Below are 19,738 nucleotides of genomic sequence, written 5' to 3'. Positions count from 1 at the left end.
TTTGGTGAAGTACCTGGTGGCAAATAGAACATTTGTTTAATTTTAGAAGCACTGCTCGAGGCATTAATAGTGGTCTTTAAAGTGCCTCGGCACTTCACCGTTTTATGGTAAATGTTACCATTTTATAAGGATTTTTCTGTTTGGTTTGTCTGTAACTACAGCAGAATTAAGTTTGGTGGGAAAACCAGTCCTTCTTAACAGGTTCATAGCTTACACCTTATGTGGCAACTTGGAAGAAATGGGGTGGGGGGTGGGGGTGGGTTGTCAGTCCGTGGCTTGGTAATACATAGTTTTTTATTTTCTTGTCAACAACTGATTGGGACCTCGCATGACTACAAATTAGTTTAGTGATGGGGCAACTGTCACAGATATCTTTGAATCAGTTGAAAATGAACAAGGTTGACAGGAACGTGAGAGTCTAATGAGTCCTTCAAATGGCTGATTTGCACTCAGTGGACAACTAGACAATAAGCAGTATGAATTATTGGAAATCAATACTTTGCTATGGAATTTCATTATGCTCCAATGCCTTCAGTTCATAGTATTTTATATTTTGATGGATTATCTGAAGCAAATGGTCATCAAAGGCACAGGGATTGATAAAACTCCCTTGTACAGTTTTAAATGTTGCTTTTGACTTATTTTTGTGAAGTAAAATATTGATTTCACATACGATCTTAGTCTATTTTAGAGCGGTACACAAAACCAGTACTTCTAAATAAAATGTCCTGCAGAATTTTTTTGTATTACTGGTTGGTTCCTAATCCATCATCTTTTGATGTTTTAGGAGACACAGAAAAGGGTCAAGCAAATCGAACCACTAAGAACAAGGATGCCCATGTCTGTGGCAGGTGCTGTGCTGAGTTCTTTGAATTATCAGATCTCCTGCAACACAAGAAGAATTGTACTAAAAATCAATTAGTTTTAATTGTGAATGAAAATCCAGCTTCTCCTTCTGAAACCTTCCCTCCTAGTTCCCCTTCTGATAATCCTGATGAACAGATGAATGACACAGTTAATAACACAGATCAAGTAGACTGCAGTGACCTTTCAGAGCATAACAAACTTGACAGGGAAGAATCCATGGATGTGGAGGCTTCCAGCATTAACAATAGCAGTAGCAGTTCCAAGAGCGTCAACAATAGTATTACAAGCAGTAACAGCTCCACAATGGGTACCTCAGCTGTAACAACCTCTCTACCTCACATAGGGGATTTGACAACATTAGGCAACTTTTCAGTGATAAATAGTAATGTAATAATTGAAAACCTTCAGAGTACTAAAGTGGCAGTAGCACAGTTCTCACAGGAAGCGAGATGTAACGGTGCATCGAACAGTAAGCTTGCTGTACCTGCCCTGATGGAGCAACTGTTGGCGTTACAGCAGCAGCAGATCCATCAGTTGCAACTGATTGAACAAATTCGTCACCAAATATTATTGTTGGCTTCCCAAAATACAGACATGCCAACATCTTCGAGCCCTTCTCAAGGTACTTTACGAACGTCTGCCAACCCCTTGTCCACATTAAGTTCCCATTTATCCCAGCAGCTGGCTGCAGCAGCTGGATTAGCACAAAGTCTTGCTAGTCAATCTGCCAGCATCAGTGGTGTGAAACAGCTACCCCCTATACAGCTACCTCAGAGCAACCCTGGCAACACTCTAATTCCATCCAGTAGTGGCTCTTCTCCAAATATTAACATATTGGCAGCAGCAGTTACAACACCGTCCTCAGAAAAAGTGGCTTCAAGTATTGGTGGCTCACAGCTCAACAACCCACCAGTATCAGCATCATCTTCACCAGCTTTTGCAATAAGCAGTTTATTGAGTCCTGCATCTAATCCACTTCTACCTCAGCCCACCCCTAGTAACTCTGTTTTCTCCAGTCCCTTGTCCAATATTGGAACACCTGCAGAGGATTTAAACTCCTTGACTGCCTTGGCACAGCAAAGAAAAAGCAAGCCACCAAATGTAACTGCTTTTGAAGCAAAAAGTAATTCAGATGAGGCATTCTTTAAGCATAAATGCAGGTTCTGTGCTAAAGTGTTTGGGAGTGACAGTGCCTTGCAGATTCATTTACGTTCTCACACTGGCGAGAGGCCATTTAAATGCAACATCTGTGGAAACAGATTCTCCACAAAGGGAAACTTAAAAGTCCACTTTCAGCGTCATAAAGAAAAATACCCTCATATTCAGATGAATCCATACCCGGTGCCGGAGCATTTGGACAATATTCCTACGAGCACGGGTATTCCTTATGGGATGTCTATACCGCCAGAGAAACCTGTCACGAGCTGGCTGGACAGCAAGCCAGTCCTCTCCACCCTGACGACTTCTGTTGGCCTGGCACTCCCACCAACGATTCCAAGCTTGACCCCATTCATCAAAACTGAGGAGCCTCAGCCGATTCCCATTAGCCATCCTTCCGCTAGCCCTCCCTGCTCTGTCAAGAGTGACTCGGGAACAGCTGATCCCACATCAAAAATTTCCAACGGACTTTCTGATGAGGTAGAGGCTGGTGCTTTGCCTACCTCAAATGGCAAAATGGAAGAAAACCCTCAAAACACAAGCGCTATCACTAACATGAGCAGCTCTGTGAGCTCACCGGCAGCAGACTCGGGCTCCAGTGGTGTCACCACATTTACAAATCCACTGATGCCTCTAATGTCAGAGCAATTTAAGGCAAAGTTTCCATTTGGAGGGCTATTGGATTCAACGCCAGCGTCTGAAACATCAAAATTGCAACAGCTGGTAGAAAACATTGACAAAAAGGCAACTGATCCTAACGAGTGTATCATTTGCCACCGAGTTCTCAGTTGCCAGAGTGCACTGAAAATGCATTATCGCACACATACCGGTGAGAGGCCGTTTAAGTGTAAAATCTGTGGCCGTGCTTTCACTACTAAAGGCAACTTAAAGACTCATTACAGCGTCCATCGTGCCATGCCCCCGCTGAGAGTACAACATTCGTGCCCGATCTGCCAGAAAAAATTCACCAATGCTGTTGTGCTACAGCAGCACATCCGAATGCATATGGGAGGGCAGATCCCCAACACCCCAGTGACAGAAAACTATCCTGAGTCAATGGAATCAGATACAGGCTCTTTTGATGATAAGAATTTTGATGATATAGACAACTTCTCAGATGAGAACATGGAAGACTGTCCTGACAGCAGTGTGCCAGATACACCTAAATCTGCGGATGCATCACAAGACAGCTTGTCTTCTTCCCCTCTGCCCCTGGAAATGTCAAGTATTGCTGCTTTGGAAAATCAGATGAAGATGATCAATGCAGGACTTGCTGAACAACTTCAGGCAAGCTTGAAATCCGTCGAAAATGGGTCAGTAGAAGGGGACATTTTGACTAACGATTCATCCTCGGTTGGTGGTGATATGGAAAGCCAAAGTGCTGGAAGCCCTGCTGTCTCAGAGTCTACCTCTTCTATGCAGGCCTTGTCCCCATCCAACAGCACTAACGATTACCACAAGTCACCAAGTATCGAAGAGAAACCAGTAAGAGCTTTACCAAGTGAGTTTGCCAACGGTTTGTCTCCAACCCCTGCTAACAGTGGTGCTTTGGACTTGACATCTAGTAGCACTGATAAAATGATTAAAGAAGAGTCTCTGAGCATGCTCTTTCCTTTCAGAGATAGAGGTAAATTTAAAAACACCGCATGTGACATTTGTGGCAAAACATTTGCTTGTCAGAGTGCCTTGGACATTCATTACAGAAGTCATACCAAAGAGAGACCATTTATTTGCACAGTTTGCAATCGTGGCTTTTCCACAAAGGGTAATTTGAAGCAGCATATGTTGACACATCAGATGCGAGATCTACCATCACAACTTTTTGAGCCCAATTCCAGTATCGGCCCTAATCAGAACTCTTCGGTTATGCCTGCTAATTCGCTGTCATCACTTATAAAGACTGAGGTTAACGGCTTCATGCACAGCTCTCCTCAGGATAGCAAAGAAGTACCCTCTGGTCTAGTTGCTTCAGGACCGCTGTCCTCCTCTGCCACGTCCCCGGTCCTGCTCCCTGCTCTCCCCAGAAGAACCCCCAAACAGCACTACTGCAACACGTGTGGGAAAACATTTTCTTCCTCCAGTGCTCTGCAGATCCACGAAAGGACACACACTGGTGAGAAACCTTTTGCCTGCACTATATGCGGAAGAGCATTCACAACAAAAGGCAATCTGAAGGTACTTTCTCCTCTTGCTCTTTTTAGGTTTCATTTTCTCCTTGTTGCTTTTTTATTTTTTTAATTCTTTATGTCTGTTAACGTTGCCAGCAGTGGTGCCTTTGGGTGTTTGTGGTGTGACAAATGGTGTGTTTAGTCAGCTCTGGTAGGCCCGGGTGGCCTCTTGTTGAGTGCTCAGATTGGCAGCCGGTCCGAAGCGTGAGCCGCTTTTGATGCTTAATTACAATTCATGTACCAGCAAAGACTGTCTATGTAGAGTGTGAAACGGAACAGCCAAATGATGGTAAGGAGTATTAATTAACAGAGCAATGTGTTTCGTAACTCACACACCTCTTCAAGAGGTGAAAGGCTCTTGAATGTGCTGTTTTTCATAACTATCATGTAAGATGATGAGTGTTTAAAAAAACTATTAACATAATTCTGGAACTAATGGGCATTACTTTAATTGATTATGTAACTAACATTTCCTACTGATATGTGTTTGAAAAAGCAAATATACTTAAGTTTTAGAACACCAGTTGAGCACTTTACTGTGTACATTTTTCTGTTGACAGAGTATTTCTCTAGAGGTTGCTGCCAGTAATGTGAGATGAATAATTACTTTCAGGCCATTCTGTCTATACGCAAGGCTCTCCGATGAGCAATCAGTAAAGGATACTTTCTGCCTGTCTGAAAAGGACGTTTATAGGGTAAAGGGTGTCAAATACAATACTTACCATTGCAATGAAAGTGGACATAGCAATTCTAGCCCTGAAAGCAGCTATCTGCAATTGACAGAATAACGTGAAGTCATTATAAACTAAATACATGTAATAAAAAAAGAGTAACAAGCAATGCAGTGTTCAGCAGGAAAACAGGGTATTCTGGGTAATGGTGATGGGCTAATCCAGAAGAAGTTTATTTATTATTCCAGATGGGAAATGGAGCCCTGCATCCACTACCTTTAGTGCCGTTCATTACGTAACAAGACTGGACATGTTCATGGACTGCTGCCTTCTCTGTGATCGGAATAAGTTTGAAATCCCTGTCGACCTTTATTTTTTGTTTGTTTGTTTCTTCCTTTCTTTCTTTCCAGGTTCACATGGGCACTCACATGTGGAACAGTACTCCTGCAAGACGAGGCAGACGACTTTCCGTAGACGGCCCCATGACATTTCTAGGAGGCAATCCTGCAAAGTTTCCGGAAATGTTTCAGAAGGATTTGGCTGTGCGGTCGGGGAATGGAGACCCCTCCAGCTTCTGGAACCAGTACGCAGCAGCACTCTCCAATGGCTTGGCCATGAAGACCAACGAAATCTCCGTCATCCAGAATGGCGGCATCCCTCCGGCGCCGGGGGGCCTGGGCAATGGTGGCAGCTCTCCCATCAGTGGCTTGACAGGAAGCCTGGAGAAGCTCCAGAATTCAGAACCCAATGCACCTCTAGCTGGTCTGGAGAAAATGGCAAGCAATGAAAATGGGACAAACTTCCGTTTTACACGTTTCGTGGAAGACAACAAAGAAATTGTAACAAATTAGAAAAAACTCCGTAAATAACATTCCTGCAAATAGTACAACCTAGGGTTGTTTTTTTCGAGCTGCAGGCTACAACATTACAAAGACTTTCTTTTGTACCATGTTCTACTTCTAGAGTTCTAAGAGAGCTTATTTATTAGTGATATAACCTTGCTTTGCAAACAAATGCAAGCATTAACTTTGGTCTCCTGTATTTTGAACTAAATACTAATCGACTAGAGTGCTGTAAACTTGCTGTAACATTTATGGCAGTTGCGAGTCTGTTCTGCTAGGTGATCTTGTTCTGGCATTAACTTATTTTCTATATCCAGTTTAACACGAACTCTGGTATTGATGCGATGCCTCAGTGATGCATTAGATCTCTAATAAAAATCTGTATATAAATGTACACTTTGATCCTGCTGGAAATTTTATCAGCAAACACATTGTTTAATTTTTCCAAACAGAATTAAGAAGAGGACTGAGAGAATATAGACTGAACGGTGTGGGTCCTTTACACAGCTCAGTTTTTGATTTTTATTATAAAATTAAAACTGCTTTAATTTTTGTAGGTTTAACATTTTTCGTTTTAAACTGTTATTTGTATTGTGCTTTTTACTTGAGTCGTCTTAAATGTTAATACATTTCTGTACAGTAATAAGCACGCGGATTATTAGAGAAGATACTGAAGTGTTGTTTTGGTAGTTGAAACTGAGACGTAACATTTTGCCTTGTAGGTATATCATTATAGAAAATGTGCTGGACTTTCACAATGCTGCTAAGTATGGCATCTTGAACAACTTCCGTGGACAACTGTAGATGCTCCTGTATATACAATAAGACATCACTTTCATTAAAATGTACATATGTTCCTTACAAGGCCAAGCCCTACTCCTTGACCAAGGGAACAAGTATAGTGTTTGTTTATTTTGTATTAGGTACTGGGGGGGGCGGGGCAGGGGGAACCTTGGACTGTTACATGCACTTTCTCGGAAAGTTGAAAGGAAAAGAGGTCCAGTTTCTTTAACATTTAATACTTACTAACAGCAGAGATACTGTAATTTTACTCGAGTAATCAAATACATTTTTGCAACAGATAAAATTCGCTGTCTCTGTGTTTTTAAAGTGTACCTGTATTTAGTAATCACTTTGTATTATTTAGCCTTTCCCTTGGTTAACATGAACTGTCCAGGTTGTATGTGTGTGTTTATATTTGTAAGTATGGGTATACATATATGTATTGCATATTAATTGCTAGTATATTTTTCATACCCCCTAATAGTGGGAAATTCCTCCTTAACTATTCAACTCCTTCTCCTCATAAAATTGTAGATATTTTGGCATTTTTAATTTCTTTATAAAAAGAAAATGCTGCTAGCAAAGACCTTATTAAGCCTAGGTAAGTTTCCTTTGACGGAAATAATTTATCACATTTAAGGCTTGATTTGATTCAAATGCTTTATATTTGATATTAATTTTATTCTATGAGATTGTATGTTTGTGGCATGCTTACGCTGCTATATCTGTGTTAAGATGTCCACTTGCAAGCCTCCATATATTATATGGGGTTTATAACTTGACTGTAAAAAACAAACAAACAAAAAACAACAAACCAACAAAAAAACAATTGCTTTGGCCTTGCACATGATTTGGCTTCCCTTATGCACCTGCAATGATCATTAACCTCAATGGGAGTTTGGGGAAACAGAATTCAGCCCAATGTTTTCACCCAGTAGAGTTTTATCTCCTCACATTATTATTTATGAAATATAAATCCATTTGGCTGCTTCAAAAAGCCCAATAGGAATAATCAATTTTATGTTCATGTGAAAAGAAATATATTTTACAGTTCCAAAATTCAGGTATTTTGTGTTATGGGATTTTCTTCAATATCAGCGTGGGGGGAGTTGCTTGCCTTTTGAAACAAGAAGTAATCACTTTGCTCTTCCCCCTAGTAGCTTGAGTTGTAATTTGGGCATCATAGAGGATGCAACACTGCAAAGCTGGGGTGAGAAATACTTTTCTTGAGGATTTTTACCCTTCATATGATTCTGAAACCTTAGTAAAGTATTAACGCTGTAGTCTGAATACCTCTTGGACTTCATGTCTTTAGAACTTTTTCCTGTTCGAATGTGATGATTCATCTGGTACATGATATGCATTTTTGTTAACATGTAAGTTGTATACTAGAGCGAGCTGGCTTGTCAATGTGAATATTTAAGAATTTCAAGTCACCTTTTGGTCTCAGAAAAAGGTAAATTAAACGGATTTTGATGATTTTATCAATGAAATACTAACTAATTCTCCTTTTAAACTGAGTGTAGATTTGTGCAACAGAAAAGCAAGGAAGGGTTAGCGGACCCCAGCGCTCTGGGAGGGCTTCCTTCACGCGGATTGAGTTTCATTAATGGTTTTAACTGCAGCCCTCGGAGTCTCGACTCACGTTAAAGGCAGGCCTCGGGGTGCCGAGCGCCCTCCGCCCCGCCGGGTACCGGGCACAGGGCACCGGCCGGGGCAGTCGGGCCCCGTACCGGCCAGCCGCCCCGGGCACCCGGCTCCCTGCCTGCCGCTGGGTAACGTATGCACTTGGCGTTTTTCAGCAAAAAACCAAAAAGTTAGCCGTTTTCTTTCCAGCGCCTTAGCGCCCACCCCGCCCCGCCGCCGGGTGCCCCGTCCCCTCGGGCGCTGCCCGCCGCGCGCCCCGCGAGCGCACCCCTGGGCGCGGGGCCAGGCGGGGGCGGCTCGCGCGCCCCAGCGACCGTTAGGCGCGAGCGCTGGGGGCGGCTGAGGTCGCTTCCCCGCCCCACTGAGGGGGCCGCGTTTCCTCGCCCGAGGTGAGGTGCCCGCCGCGGAGGGCGGCGGACCTGGCTCTCCCCCAGCCTTTGGGGAGAGTTTCCCCGCAGCCGCGGGGAGCCGGCCCGGGGGATGGGGGCTGCGGCGGGCGAGGCTCCCCGGGACACCCTTTCCCCCCGGCCGCCCCCGCCTGATGGCGGCGACTGCGCGCAGCTGGGCGCGGGTTCCCCTCACGAGCCGGCGCGCTGCCCTGCCCCGCGGCGGTGTTGCTGCCGCTGCGCTTCGTGCTTCCCTCGCTGCCGTCTGCCAAGGTGGGTGCTGGGGGGAGGGAACCTTCCCGTGCCCCCCGGTGCGGCGGAGGGTGCCTGCGCTGCCGTCCCCGCGCTGCGGAGCGGCTTTTCGTCCTCTTTCCTCCTGCCGGCGCCGCGGAAGCCGGGGCGCCCCCCGAGGGTGCTGAGGCCGTGCCCCGTGGGGTGCGCGGTCAGCATTGGCTCCGCGCTCCCCGCCCGGTCAGGCGGAGCGCCCCCGGGCCGGCTGCGAGCTGCCGGGGAAGGGCGGGGAGGCGGGGGGTACACGGGGACGACGACAGTTGGCACTGGAAATACGGAATGTTAAATTTCCCGTTACTTGACGCCGGGCCGTGGGGACCGGGGGAAGTCACCTCTCCCCAGAGCTGGCTGCTGGCGAGCGCACAAAGGTGCCCGCGTCGCCTCGCAGCTGGGCGCCGCGCTACCTCGCCGCAATTACCCGGCGCAGGATTTCCTATTCACAGACACTGAATTCATCCTTATTCAAGAATAGTTTTGGTTTGTGTTTTTTTTTTTTTTTTTTTCCTTTACAGTTTTGTTTGCGCGGCCGCGTTTTTCTCATTAGCATCCAAGTTTTCTTCCCCTGCTCTCCTCCTCGCCCATCACAATTTTATTATCCATTAAAATAAAGCAGGGGGGTGGTGTGTTTTTTTTGTTGTTGTGTGGTGGTTTGTTTTTTTTTTTTTTCCTTCTTCCAAGCGCCAGCAGTCGTTCAGCTCGTTCATTTAGTCGGCCCGAGTAGTTTTCTTCACTCAGAAACAGACGTGATTTGTAAAAAACTGGGCTAACAGCGCGCGAAACTTCCCGGCTCGGGCAGTGGGTGAGGCCGGCGCTGCCGCGGGGAGTTTGGCGGCCGCGAACCCCGGGTGTCCCCGAGCTCCGCAGGGAGGCGAGGAGCCAGGCCGAGCCGGGGCCGAACGGGCCGCCTGGCCGCGGGGCAGCCCGACGGGTGGGCGCTTGGCTTTCACGGGGCAAATTGGAAAGATGTTAGCGGGGCAGGCGGAATGAAAAGGGCGTGTGGGGCTTATCAAAAGGACCCACCCCAGCAGAGTGGAGGGAGAGTCAGGGCAGCGCAGCGGATGGGGAGGAATAAGGTTCCTCTGTTGTCGAGGCAGGGGTGAGGAGGAAAGGGGAGCAGCAGGTTGCGGGTGTTTCGCGTGCGGCTGACGGCCAAATCCCAAGCCCTTTTCTCAGGGAGAAGTCAGGTGAATTTTGGTGTTTCTTCCTAGGCTGGGCTGTGGTTTGAGACTTAGGGAGAGGTTGCAAGCCTTCCCTGCTGCAGCCATCAACAAATATCTCTAACACTGCTTTGGAAAGAACATTTACTGACCATGAAAATGCAACAGTTGCTGCTTGGTTTGACCTTCTGTTTGGGGCGTAATTCTTGCTTTTGAGAGTCCTGAAGTCTTAAGCTACCTGGTTGCATCTTTGCAGGAGGCCAGTTTTACTTGGCAGCAGAAGGTGTGATTTTGTAGCGTGACAGTTCTTTTTTTGCTTCTCCTGCCAGTCAGTCTTCAGTACTTCTCTAGTTTTGTCTCTGATTTTTTTTTGTTTTTAGTCGAAATAACATTTTCCTATTTGGTTTCCTTCTCTCATGAATATGAGTTGACAGAGGTTAAAATAATGTTTTGCAAGTAAGTAGGTACAGTTATTTATACAAGCCGGAAGCAATATGTCTCTTAACTGCTGAGCTGAAATATAAGGACTTAAAGATTTCACATACAATATGGTCTCTTGTATATATACACCAATCTAGACAAGAAGTTAAGGATGAGTAGAGGCTTGAAAGGACAAGAATAAATGGAAAGTATGAAACTTCAACTGAGAACAGAGTTACTGACAGCTACATTTATGTTCAGTTTCCTGATTTGATATTTCTGGTTTTTACACCCAGGTTATAGTTAATATCAGAATGGCTACCCTGAGCCAGTCCGTCACTACTGGCAGTGGCCGAGCAGATGCCTGGAAGGTGGCAAGTGCATGATGAATCCTCCTTGGGAAGATCTCCTTGTTCCAGGGACGTGGGATACTGGGAGGCCCAGAACCACATGCGATGGCTGGAGTATTTTACAGGTAAGTCAGGTATAAGCATGGCAGTGACTAAACTTAATTTGCTGGCTCAAATTATATAATAGTTTTGTCCTACTATGAGTCTCTTTCTTTGGTTTCCATTTTATCTTGTGTTTTTCTTTGCTACACATATTTTTGAGTCCGTGGTCTGAATTTCTTAAGAGGCAAAATCTCTCGGTATGAGAAGAGGAGCAGTAGAGTGGGAACAAGAGAGCAGGAAAGACATTTTCTTTAGTGCTCAAGTCCATCTAGCGCTGAGGGAGCTGATGAATAACAGACACTCAAGGATTGAAGACATTCTCCACAATGCTCTGCGTGGAGAGTGGGGCCAGCGTCTTGTATGCAGCTGTCTGATCATATGGTATACCTGTGAGAGCTCCTGGAGAGTTGTAGAATAAAGAAGTGACGTCATCTTCCTTTTTATAGCAGTTAATTATTTAACCAAATTGCGGGCTTTTCTTAACTTTCAGAAGTCACTGTCACTTTCAGAAAGCAGTTTAAATGCAGGTTAGATGGGGACCAAAAGCATGTCTGTGCCCATGTTAGACTTTGCCACTAGTGCTAATAAGGAAGGTCCTCACTGGAATGATCAGCCCTGAAACTTCTGGTGTCATTTCATTTCAAAAGTAAGAAGTCTCTCCATGTTAGCAGACATTCACATCATCTGTACAGACAGCTCTCTTGACCAGGGCAGTGCTGAAGTGCAAAGGTCTATTTTCATTATTTAAAGGTCTTAAAAATGCAGCATCACAATGTCAGGTGGGTGTAGCAGAAGCCCTGCAGCACCTGGTATCAGGTGGTGCAACACGAGCACTATTTAGAATTGAATATTGAAAGCAAAAAATGGAGTGGTCTGGCACATTAACCAGTGGGGTTAAATCTGTGATACTACTTACTTTCTTTTCGCCATCTTTTCCATGAAAAATACTTTCAAAGTGGAGCCAGTGAGACTAACCAGTTGAATAATGTTAAGATTTTTTTCAAAGCAGTGCCTGTTTTGAAAATGAGTTTCCTTTAGCGGTGAATAATTCTCAATTGCTTTCCTTTCATTGGGATTTTAAAATGTCAGTTAATACAGAGAAGCTAACATTTGTTTCGTATGTACAATAAATAAGAGGATAATCATGTTCAGTGCTAAATGTGCGTTCATATGAACTCCTATCTTTTTTTTTGCTAATCCAGAGATTAGCAAATTATATATAAGGAGACAGAGCAGATTTCAAAGGTTTATGTGTCTCCTTGTCTAGGCTGAATACTGAGTCCTCTTGGCAACTTGTGTCAGAGCTGCTGAGAATGAGGCTGTTTGTGATGGTTAGATCACTAGTTAGCTCAGTTGTGGGCGTTCCTTAATACCAGCATAGACCTCTGGTGCTGATACATGTAAACTAATTTAACTCTGCTTGAGCTGGCTCAACTTACTTTGTCTTCTAACATGGAAGAATGAGTGCTGCACAGACAATTTCTGTAATGGTGTCGGTGGCAGTTTAAGGTGTTACTGTCTTTCCCTTTCAGTCTGTTTCTGTCCACTGAGATTTCCCCCTCCATATTTGAATGGGTGGAATAGATCACAGAAGCACTCTTTATTCATATCACTTCAAAGACACAGTAATTTCTTATTTGGTGAATAAGACCTTAAGACAGGGAAGTGTCCAAAGTATACCAGGCAGGTTTGCAAAGCTTAAGGAGATCATCTTACAAAAAGAGGTTGAGCCTATATATTGAGTCAGACAGAAAAGAATTCATAAAACTACAGCTCGTTTGAGCCAGAATTTAATGAGATGTTACCTTCCAAACCAAGCCTCCTAAAGGGCCAACTGTCTTCCAAATGGACTTAGCTTAAAACGCCACTGAAGGCATTTTTAGAATAGTATGTCTAACTTTGCACTGAAGTGGAGGGAGAACACTCCGTAAGTTGTCCTGTTGTGACAGAGCATAGCAGTGACAGCTTAAAACACCAAGGCTATTACTTCAGCAGTCTCCTTACTGATGTTAGATAGTCGCCTAGAGTCACTTTTCTTGCTTGACCTGTACAAAAAAGTAGACTGGGCTCCTGTGCTCTCTCCTGGATTTGAAGAAGTTATTAAACCAATTTTCTTCTAAAGCTGTATGCATTCATGCTGGCATCCTCAATAATGTTGAGGCACAAACAAAAAAGCAAACAAACCAGTCACAATAGCATGCAATGCACTTAAACTTGGAGGAAATGAATCAATATTTGTCAAATGGAGGCAAAAGGTAAAAAAGGCTGAGTAAAAATGTCCAGCTTTCTTAAAAGCCATTAGTGAAAATGAAAAGTTGACAGCAATGCTGAAATTTAATTCCTGCATCGGTGCTGTTTGAACATATGATTTTGTTGTAGTTTTCACCTTCTGTCTACTGTTGCATGCACTAGCTTGATGCATGCATATTCCTTTATTGTTAGTGCTGTTGAATGGAATTACCTTTTAAGGTTTGGAACCTTGGAGTCATATGTAAAGGTTTTGCTTGTGGTTGAAGTGTGAGGGGCTAATTTAGGAAATGTAAGTTTTATCCCTAGCTCTGGTCACATGTGACCTCAGGCAAGTTGCTCTAATCTTTTGATGTGTTTTGTAAAACTATACTGACGATAGTTCCCTTACCTTTTAATTGTTGTTTATTTTGGATATTTAGATAGGAAGCTGTTCAGATTGGTCTTTTACAGTGTGTCTATACCATACATGGCTACTGTTTTGGAATATAAATGGTTATAAAATATCCAATACAGAACAGCTATTTTGAATTTCAGCACCTACCAGAACACCTGGAATTGCTCTGCTGGTACCTCAGTATAACATTTGGCACTTGCCAGATAAGGTTTAAAAGCTAATGCTATGTTATACATGCCTATGTTTTTACTGTATTGGTAAAAAATCATCAGTTTCTGCAAAAGGTCTCAGGAGATACTAATTCTTGATGAACTATTGGATGTAGCCACAATCTTTTAAAATTTTCCATGTAGACAAGATGGTCCCTTTCTCAGGCAGAGCACAAGGGAACAGTAATTGCATTTACTGCCTTGCAGACAAGTGTTTGTAGCTGATTTCCAATTTCAGTGACACTTACCACAGATAACTTTCAGCCTGGACCTCAAGTAGTAAGTTCGCTTTATATATTCCCCATATATGAAAAGAATGGTAAAACAAAGTATGTGGAATTGTAAAGGTCATATTTAATCAGAAGAAGAATGCTGGGTGATACACAGTATGACAGTTTAGGGTCAGACGTGTTGCCTTAGTGATTTACTGGTTAGTTTGAGGGTAGTGTGTGAGGTAGGAAGATGTGAAATGTCTTGTGCCAGTGTGGTGTAGTAGAGAGTGCATTGAAATAAGGTGTGCAAACTGGAGTCCTCTGCAGCTGTTGTTTTTTGGTGCTAGTCTCTGTGATATCTCCTGATGCTCTTTGTTTTCTCCCAGAGAGTATATTGCTCTATGTGCTATATAAAATCATGAGCAACAAGCACAGTAGTGCAACCATATGTTGAAATGCAGCTATGGGTATGTCCATTGTCTGCTCTACTGTTGAGTATTGGGAATGATGATAAAGACAGGAAATATTTTTGGATCCTCTGAGATATTTTTCTCTCTTGGAACTATTTGCTCTTTATAATATATGGCAGTGACAATCTTTGCTTTTGAAAGGGTAAATCTGGGTTTTGAAGCACTGGCCATGTGTGATACAAGTTGGCAAGTTAAGCTTATGTTTAGATGTTCTTGCCCTAACTGTCTTGCGGAGAAACAGAATAGAGTGAGTTTCATCTCATCAGGAGTCTGAAGCAACTGTCAGCTAAAGCCTGAAGTCCTGACTTTTATCTACTACTTATCTTGAAGGGCTTTCTTTTTATCTGAAAATTAGATTTTGAAAATGGTAACAACAATAAGAACAGGAGAAATGGAAGAACATGGGCAGCAATTTCCACCCCCACCCCCGCAACCTGGCCTAAATTTCAAGCTTGTTCAATGCTTTATTTATTTCAGTTTAGATAATGCTCAATTTAAACCATCCCAAAGAATCATGATTTTTAGAAATTGCTACTCTGCCTTAAAATCAGGTTTTTAAAATGTGTTGACACAAAGTTACTTAAAATCATGGCCCAAGGCCCATGACAGTGGACAGTTACAAGCTGGCATCCTAGACATCAACTCTGAGATGTCTGCTGTCTGGCCAGCAGTTTCTGCCCCACAAAATAATGATTTATTTTTTTATTTTTATTAAAGGGAAGCGATTAGTTTGTTGTTTGATTAGTCTTTATGTGTACAAGCAGGGGGGGAAATGTGCTCATAGAACCATGATGTGGTCAGGCACCTGTAGCTGACATGGGATGTGACTGTGGGGAGGTGTATGCAGTACATGCCCCTTTGTAGAGGGCCAAATCCTGGCTGCTGCATTTCCAAATAAGTTTTGGGGTGGATTTGACCTTAAGGAGATGAAATTACTATACAGTTAGTTACTGTAGAAGGCTCTGAAGTAGCAGGGAGTCCTGTGGTGATGTGGTATGTTTCTCTCTCCTCAGATTAGTGGTTGTCTCTTGTATTCCACCCCCTCCTCCTTTCTTTCTTTCTTTCTCAGGGGTTAAGGCTCTGTGTAATGTTGACAGTTACTGGAAGAGGTTCTAACAGCAGTAGAGCTGGTGAAAGACAAGACTATTTATAGGAAACAATAAAGTAAAAATAAATTTAAGATTAGATATCAATAGCTACCAGCTGTAGCACCTTTCCTTCCTCTCCTGTTAAGTAGTAAAATCAAAGCATAATTTGAAAAGGATTTCTGCTGGAATTGGAGAAACTATTCCACTCTGCATGCTGAAGGGAAGTTGAGATGTTCATTTACAGGATGGCATTCCCTCAGTTTCTGCAGAGCCAACCCCCAGCTGGGGTTGGAAGTTCACGTGCTGTAGGAAGTGAGATTTTTCTGCTTCGGTGTAAACCTAAGCTTTTGGCCTCTGGTGGTGAGTGGACATTCTGAGTCTTTCCAGTGCCACCAGACCTATTTAAATGATGGGACAGATACACATCTGTCTATTAGGCCAGGTCTGCAGTGTGGGAGACTTTGGAATAGCTGAAGTGCAGTAAAATGGCTCAATCTACCCTGTCAATGTTCATAGTGTAAGAAGTGATGTGCAGACAAGTTATTGGCTACAGCAGTGGCAACTATGGAAATTTCTTGGGTGACTTTTTCCTAAATCAGGGGTTGATTTCATCTTGGTTCTCTTCAGCAAGTCAGAAGTACAGAGGTCTTGGGTTATGCTCTGTTTCCCCTCTCCCCAGAGCCTAGCTTAGACTGTGTTTAATACTATGTATTTTCTTTTTCGGTGGAAATAGTTAATCTAAAGACTCTGCACAAGTCTTAAAAATTACTTGTAGTTCTCTCCATCAATTGACTTTTGATATGTGGTTTTCTTCTTTATTTCTTCTTCAAAGACATGTATAGATATAGGATTATGCTTTTAAATGGATGAATTTCTGTATGGGAAGTTTTTGCCATCTTCTCCTGATTACACTACAAAAGGGGATTGGCAGGGATGGGCAGTTTTGGCAGATGTGGGGTTTTATTTCTGAGGAGGGTGAGTACAGTGGCTGGTAATAGCTGCTGAGCCTCTGAGCCTTTTGCTAGTCTCATTTAGTTACTATTCAATAGTTCTTCCTTCTGTTCTTTATTGTTTTCAGGTATTTATGGTTGATTTTTTCTGTGAAAGACATTAGGAAAGAAAATTTTCAAATGTGTATGTTAAGGGCTGTGGGTGGAGGGGGTAAATTTTTCCTGGGTTTTGAGACAAACTTACAGTACAGTTTCTGAGAGAGAAGTCTACATTAACATGTGAGAGAACCAAATAATTTAGACCTCCTTCATGAGTTCTTCCTCCCCATTCCTTCATTGCATACTGTTCAATGTTCTTTCTTTAATGCCATTATTGCTTGCCTGTGTTGAAGTGTTAAAATACTTTTAAGTACCAGATTTCTCTGGATTCACTTGAAGAGCAGTAACCCCAGTTTAAAATAACTGAGAGGGAATTCTATTCCAGAGGATTTTTTTCAGCAGAGGAAGTGTTGATTCCAGAAGCATTTATGTAACACTGTTGAAAATCTGGACAAGCCATTGAAAAAAACTTGAAATAGAGAGTCAAACTATTTAATAGTGGTCAAATGCTGCTACCAAATCTAGTCTTTACTAAAATCAGAAATGTTACATCCTTCTCGTTCAGTAATAAACCTACAGTGACTCATCAGGGTGATGCTGTGGCTTTTTCCTTTGCTCTTATGGAGCGCAGTATTGATTGGACTGTGAAATAATAGAACAGCTGAAGCTCAGGTAGCAAATATGCATCGAATTGATCTCCCTTTACTAAGCCTCCTGTATCCCAGCATTATTTATGGCAGAAGGATTGAGTCTGGAAAATAACTTTGATAAATACCACCTTATAGCACCTGTTTAAGTGATGGGAAAGAAAGCACTCCCTAGTTTGTTAACTTTAAGTATTGGGAGTAGAAGTGATGCGCACATAATAATATTATGATTCATACAAACTACTTTTCAACCAACTCGATATATTTCATTACCTCCTTTCCAGCAGAAGTATTGATTTTTGTTTTGTGGTTTTATAACACAATTTCAAGGCTGTTGTAGTTTAATGAGCCATGTTCTTATGATATTTAAAAAGATTTGAAGCATTTGTTGAAATAAATATTATAGATTGCCCATGTCTTGTCACCTCTTCTTTCTCTCATCCATATAAACCCAGCATAAGAATGAATAGGGTAGCCAGCTATGTGGCTTTTTGTGTTTGAGATCAAAGTGCTGCTGGAGAACAATAGCAGGCCACGCTTCTGTGTTCGTGACCACACACAGCAGCACCTGCAGAGCAGTAAAATGTCATTGTTGCTTCTGCAGTTTGAGCACAGAGGAAGCACCACTGAGGTGGCAGATGATTCTAATAATACTTGATGTGAATTGATGGGGAAGGAGGACCATAACACAGAGGGCTTTTTATTATAAGCCTTGACTTCCCAAGCTGTGAACAACAGAATACTGCACCTGTGGACTTTCTTCAAATCAACTATTATGGAAAGTGACAGATTTTATTAACTTAAGGAAGAACTTTTCAACATGGGAAAGTTATAGTTTATTTTGGAGACATGAAGAAAAAAAGCAGAAGGATATATTACATATTTCCTTCTGCTCATACTTTTCTAGTGTGCTTTGCTTTTCGGATGTGCTATAATAGAATCACAGGGGCATTATTAGAAGGACTTTTACCTTAAGAAACAAGCCCCAGAAAAAAAAAAAATGAAACAACATCTTTGGGGGTTTTTTTTTCACTTTTACCCATCGCTTCATGCATTGTTAGACGAACAATGGAATTAGCAAGAGACTAAATATATTGCTTGAAGAGATACATGTGATAATTTTAAGAGATATTCGGGATAGCTGAGGCTTGGGAGGATAAAAGGTTGGTGGAAAAAAACTCAGATCGTCCAATATAAGTGATTTATACTAGGCACTGTCTTTGTGCAGTCAGCTCTTCCCTTGTGCATCCATCTTTGGGAAGGTTCAGGGATGGCAGGGGCTGGACATGAGGGCTGCAGAACTGCAGTGTTGTCAAGGGCATGTGCAGGTAAATGGAGCTGATGTACATTTGGACAATACAGAGTTTACTTTCAACTCCAAAAAGGTCATTTTATCAGTTTTATTTACAACAGCAAAACATCACTGCTTGAAGAAGTCTTCTAATATTTCTGTTCTGGGATTGTGGCAGTGTATCGGTCTGGTTTTTAGAATGAAATAGAGTAGTGTCAGTATTTCTTTGTTCAGGTGGCCATCATGTGCCCTGTAGCATAACACATATGTACTGCAAAAATTGGAAAGATCAGATGCCTGGTGGTCTAATACTAGACTCATTCCTACCTATACCATAAATTAACGAAGTGCAGAATCTGATTTATCTGGAGTTTTTCCATTATTTTTATTTAATGGAACGCATGGCTGTATTCTGACTTTATTATGGCTGCAATGTTTTTTCTAGGCATAGACAAAAGCCTCTGGTACCCATATGAATCTGAACACATCCAAACATTCTGTAGGTGCAATTAATACGCTGATGATGATATCATTCAGGTTGCCTTAAAAACAGAACACATAAAAAAGGAAGTTAATATGAGCTTTTTACGATCTTCATATGTATATAGCTTTTACAGTCAGTTTTGAAGGAATCGTAGAAGTTGTAATTAATGTAATATTAACGGCTATGAGTTGACAAATCAAGCATAAAGTCAACCGGATCATGATTATTAGCTAAAAGCATAGTGCTTTCTGGTGATTCTTTTTGTTCTAAAAATAAGCTTTGGATGAACTGAAAATCGTTTTGCAGGAAACCCTTAAGTAAAGTGATCATGCAGAGTTGGTGGAATATTATGCTTTTCATTTGCACAAACAGATGGTAAGCTTGGCCTTAGATTTAATCAGGGGATGACAGACAGGTAGCACTTTTGTATATTTCTGATGGAAACGTCTTTTTAGAGGGACAGAAACTGCTTCATATTAAATAGCCTGTACACCAGGTGAGAGAAATATTTACCAGATATTCAGATTATCCTTAGTGTTACTTTAACTTACTATTAGAGTTAACTCATACAGGAAAGGTGCTGGTTTATTTAGTCAACGGCAAAACCTTTGGTTTAATTTATTCTCTTCTCCTTTTCTGGCTTGGCAACACGTATAGCAATCTGGTACACGCAGAAATGTGGCTGTGAATAAACTTGTGAGCAAATAATTGCCTTAACAATTCAGGATTCATGGGTCTCTGACCATATTCTTTTTAGTTCATCTTTTAGATGAGATTTTGATATCAGTTGTTTCTCTTTCCC

General features: G+C 42.3%; 1 protein-coding gene and 1 long non-coding RNA gene across 8 annotated transcripts in view; both read left to right on the top strand.

The window, feature by feature from the left end:
* SALL1 (spalt like transcription factor 1) overlaps positions 1–7,973 on the top strand; it is a 36,248-nt gene extending 28,275 nt beyond the window's left edge. For all 7 annotated transcript variants that reach the window (XM_027781591.2, XM_027781592.2, XM_055818666.1 and 4 more), the window contains 2 exons: positions 788–4,200; positions 5,275–7,973. In XM_027781591.2, the coding sequence (XP_027637392.2) occupies positions 788–4,200; positions 5,275–5,715 (3,854 nt within the window). In that variant the 3' untranslated portion in view covers positions 5,716–7,973. The remainder of the gene's footprint in view (positions 1–787; positions 4,201–5,274) is intronic.
* Positions 7,974–8,513: 540 nt separating this feature from the next.
* LOC114011177 (uncharacterized) overlaps positions 8,514–19,738 on the top strand; it is a 229,121-nt gene continuing 217,896 nt past the window's right edge. The window contains exons 1-2 of the long non-coding RNA XR_008749769.1: positions 8,514–8,795; positions 10,687–10,865. This is a non-coding gene — a long non-coding RNA (uncharacterized LOC114011177). The remainder of the gene's footprint in view (positions 8,796–10,686; positions 10,866–19,738) is intronic.

This window comes from Falco peregrinus, chromosome 14 (genome assembly GCF_023634155.1).
Source record: "Falco peregrinus isolate bFalPer1 chromosome 14, bFalPer1.pri, whole genome shotgun sequence".
Lineage (NCBI taxonomy): Eukaryota > Metazoa > Chordata > Aves > Falconiformes > Falconidae > Falco > Falco peregrinus.
Note: the sequence above shows the minus strand (reverse complement) of the source record. Positions and strands in the feature narration are given on the sequence as shown.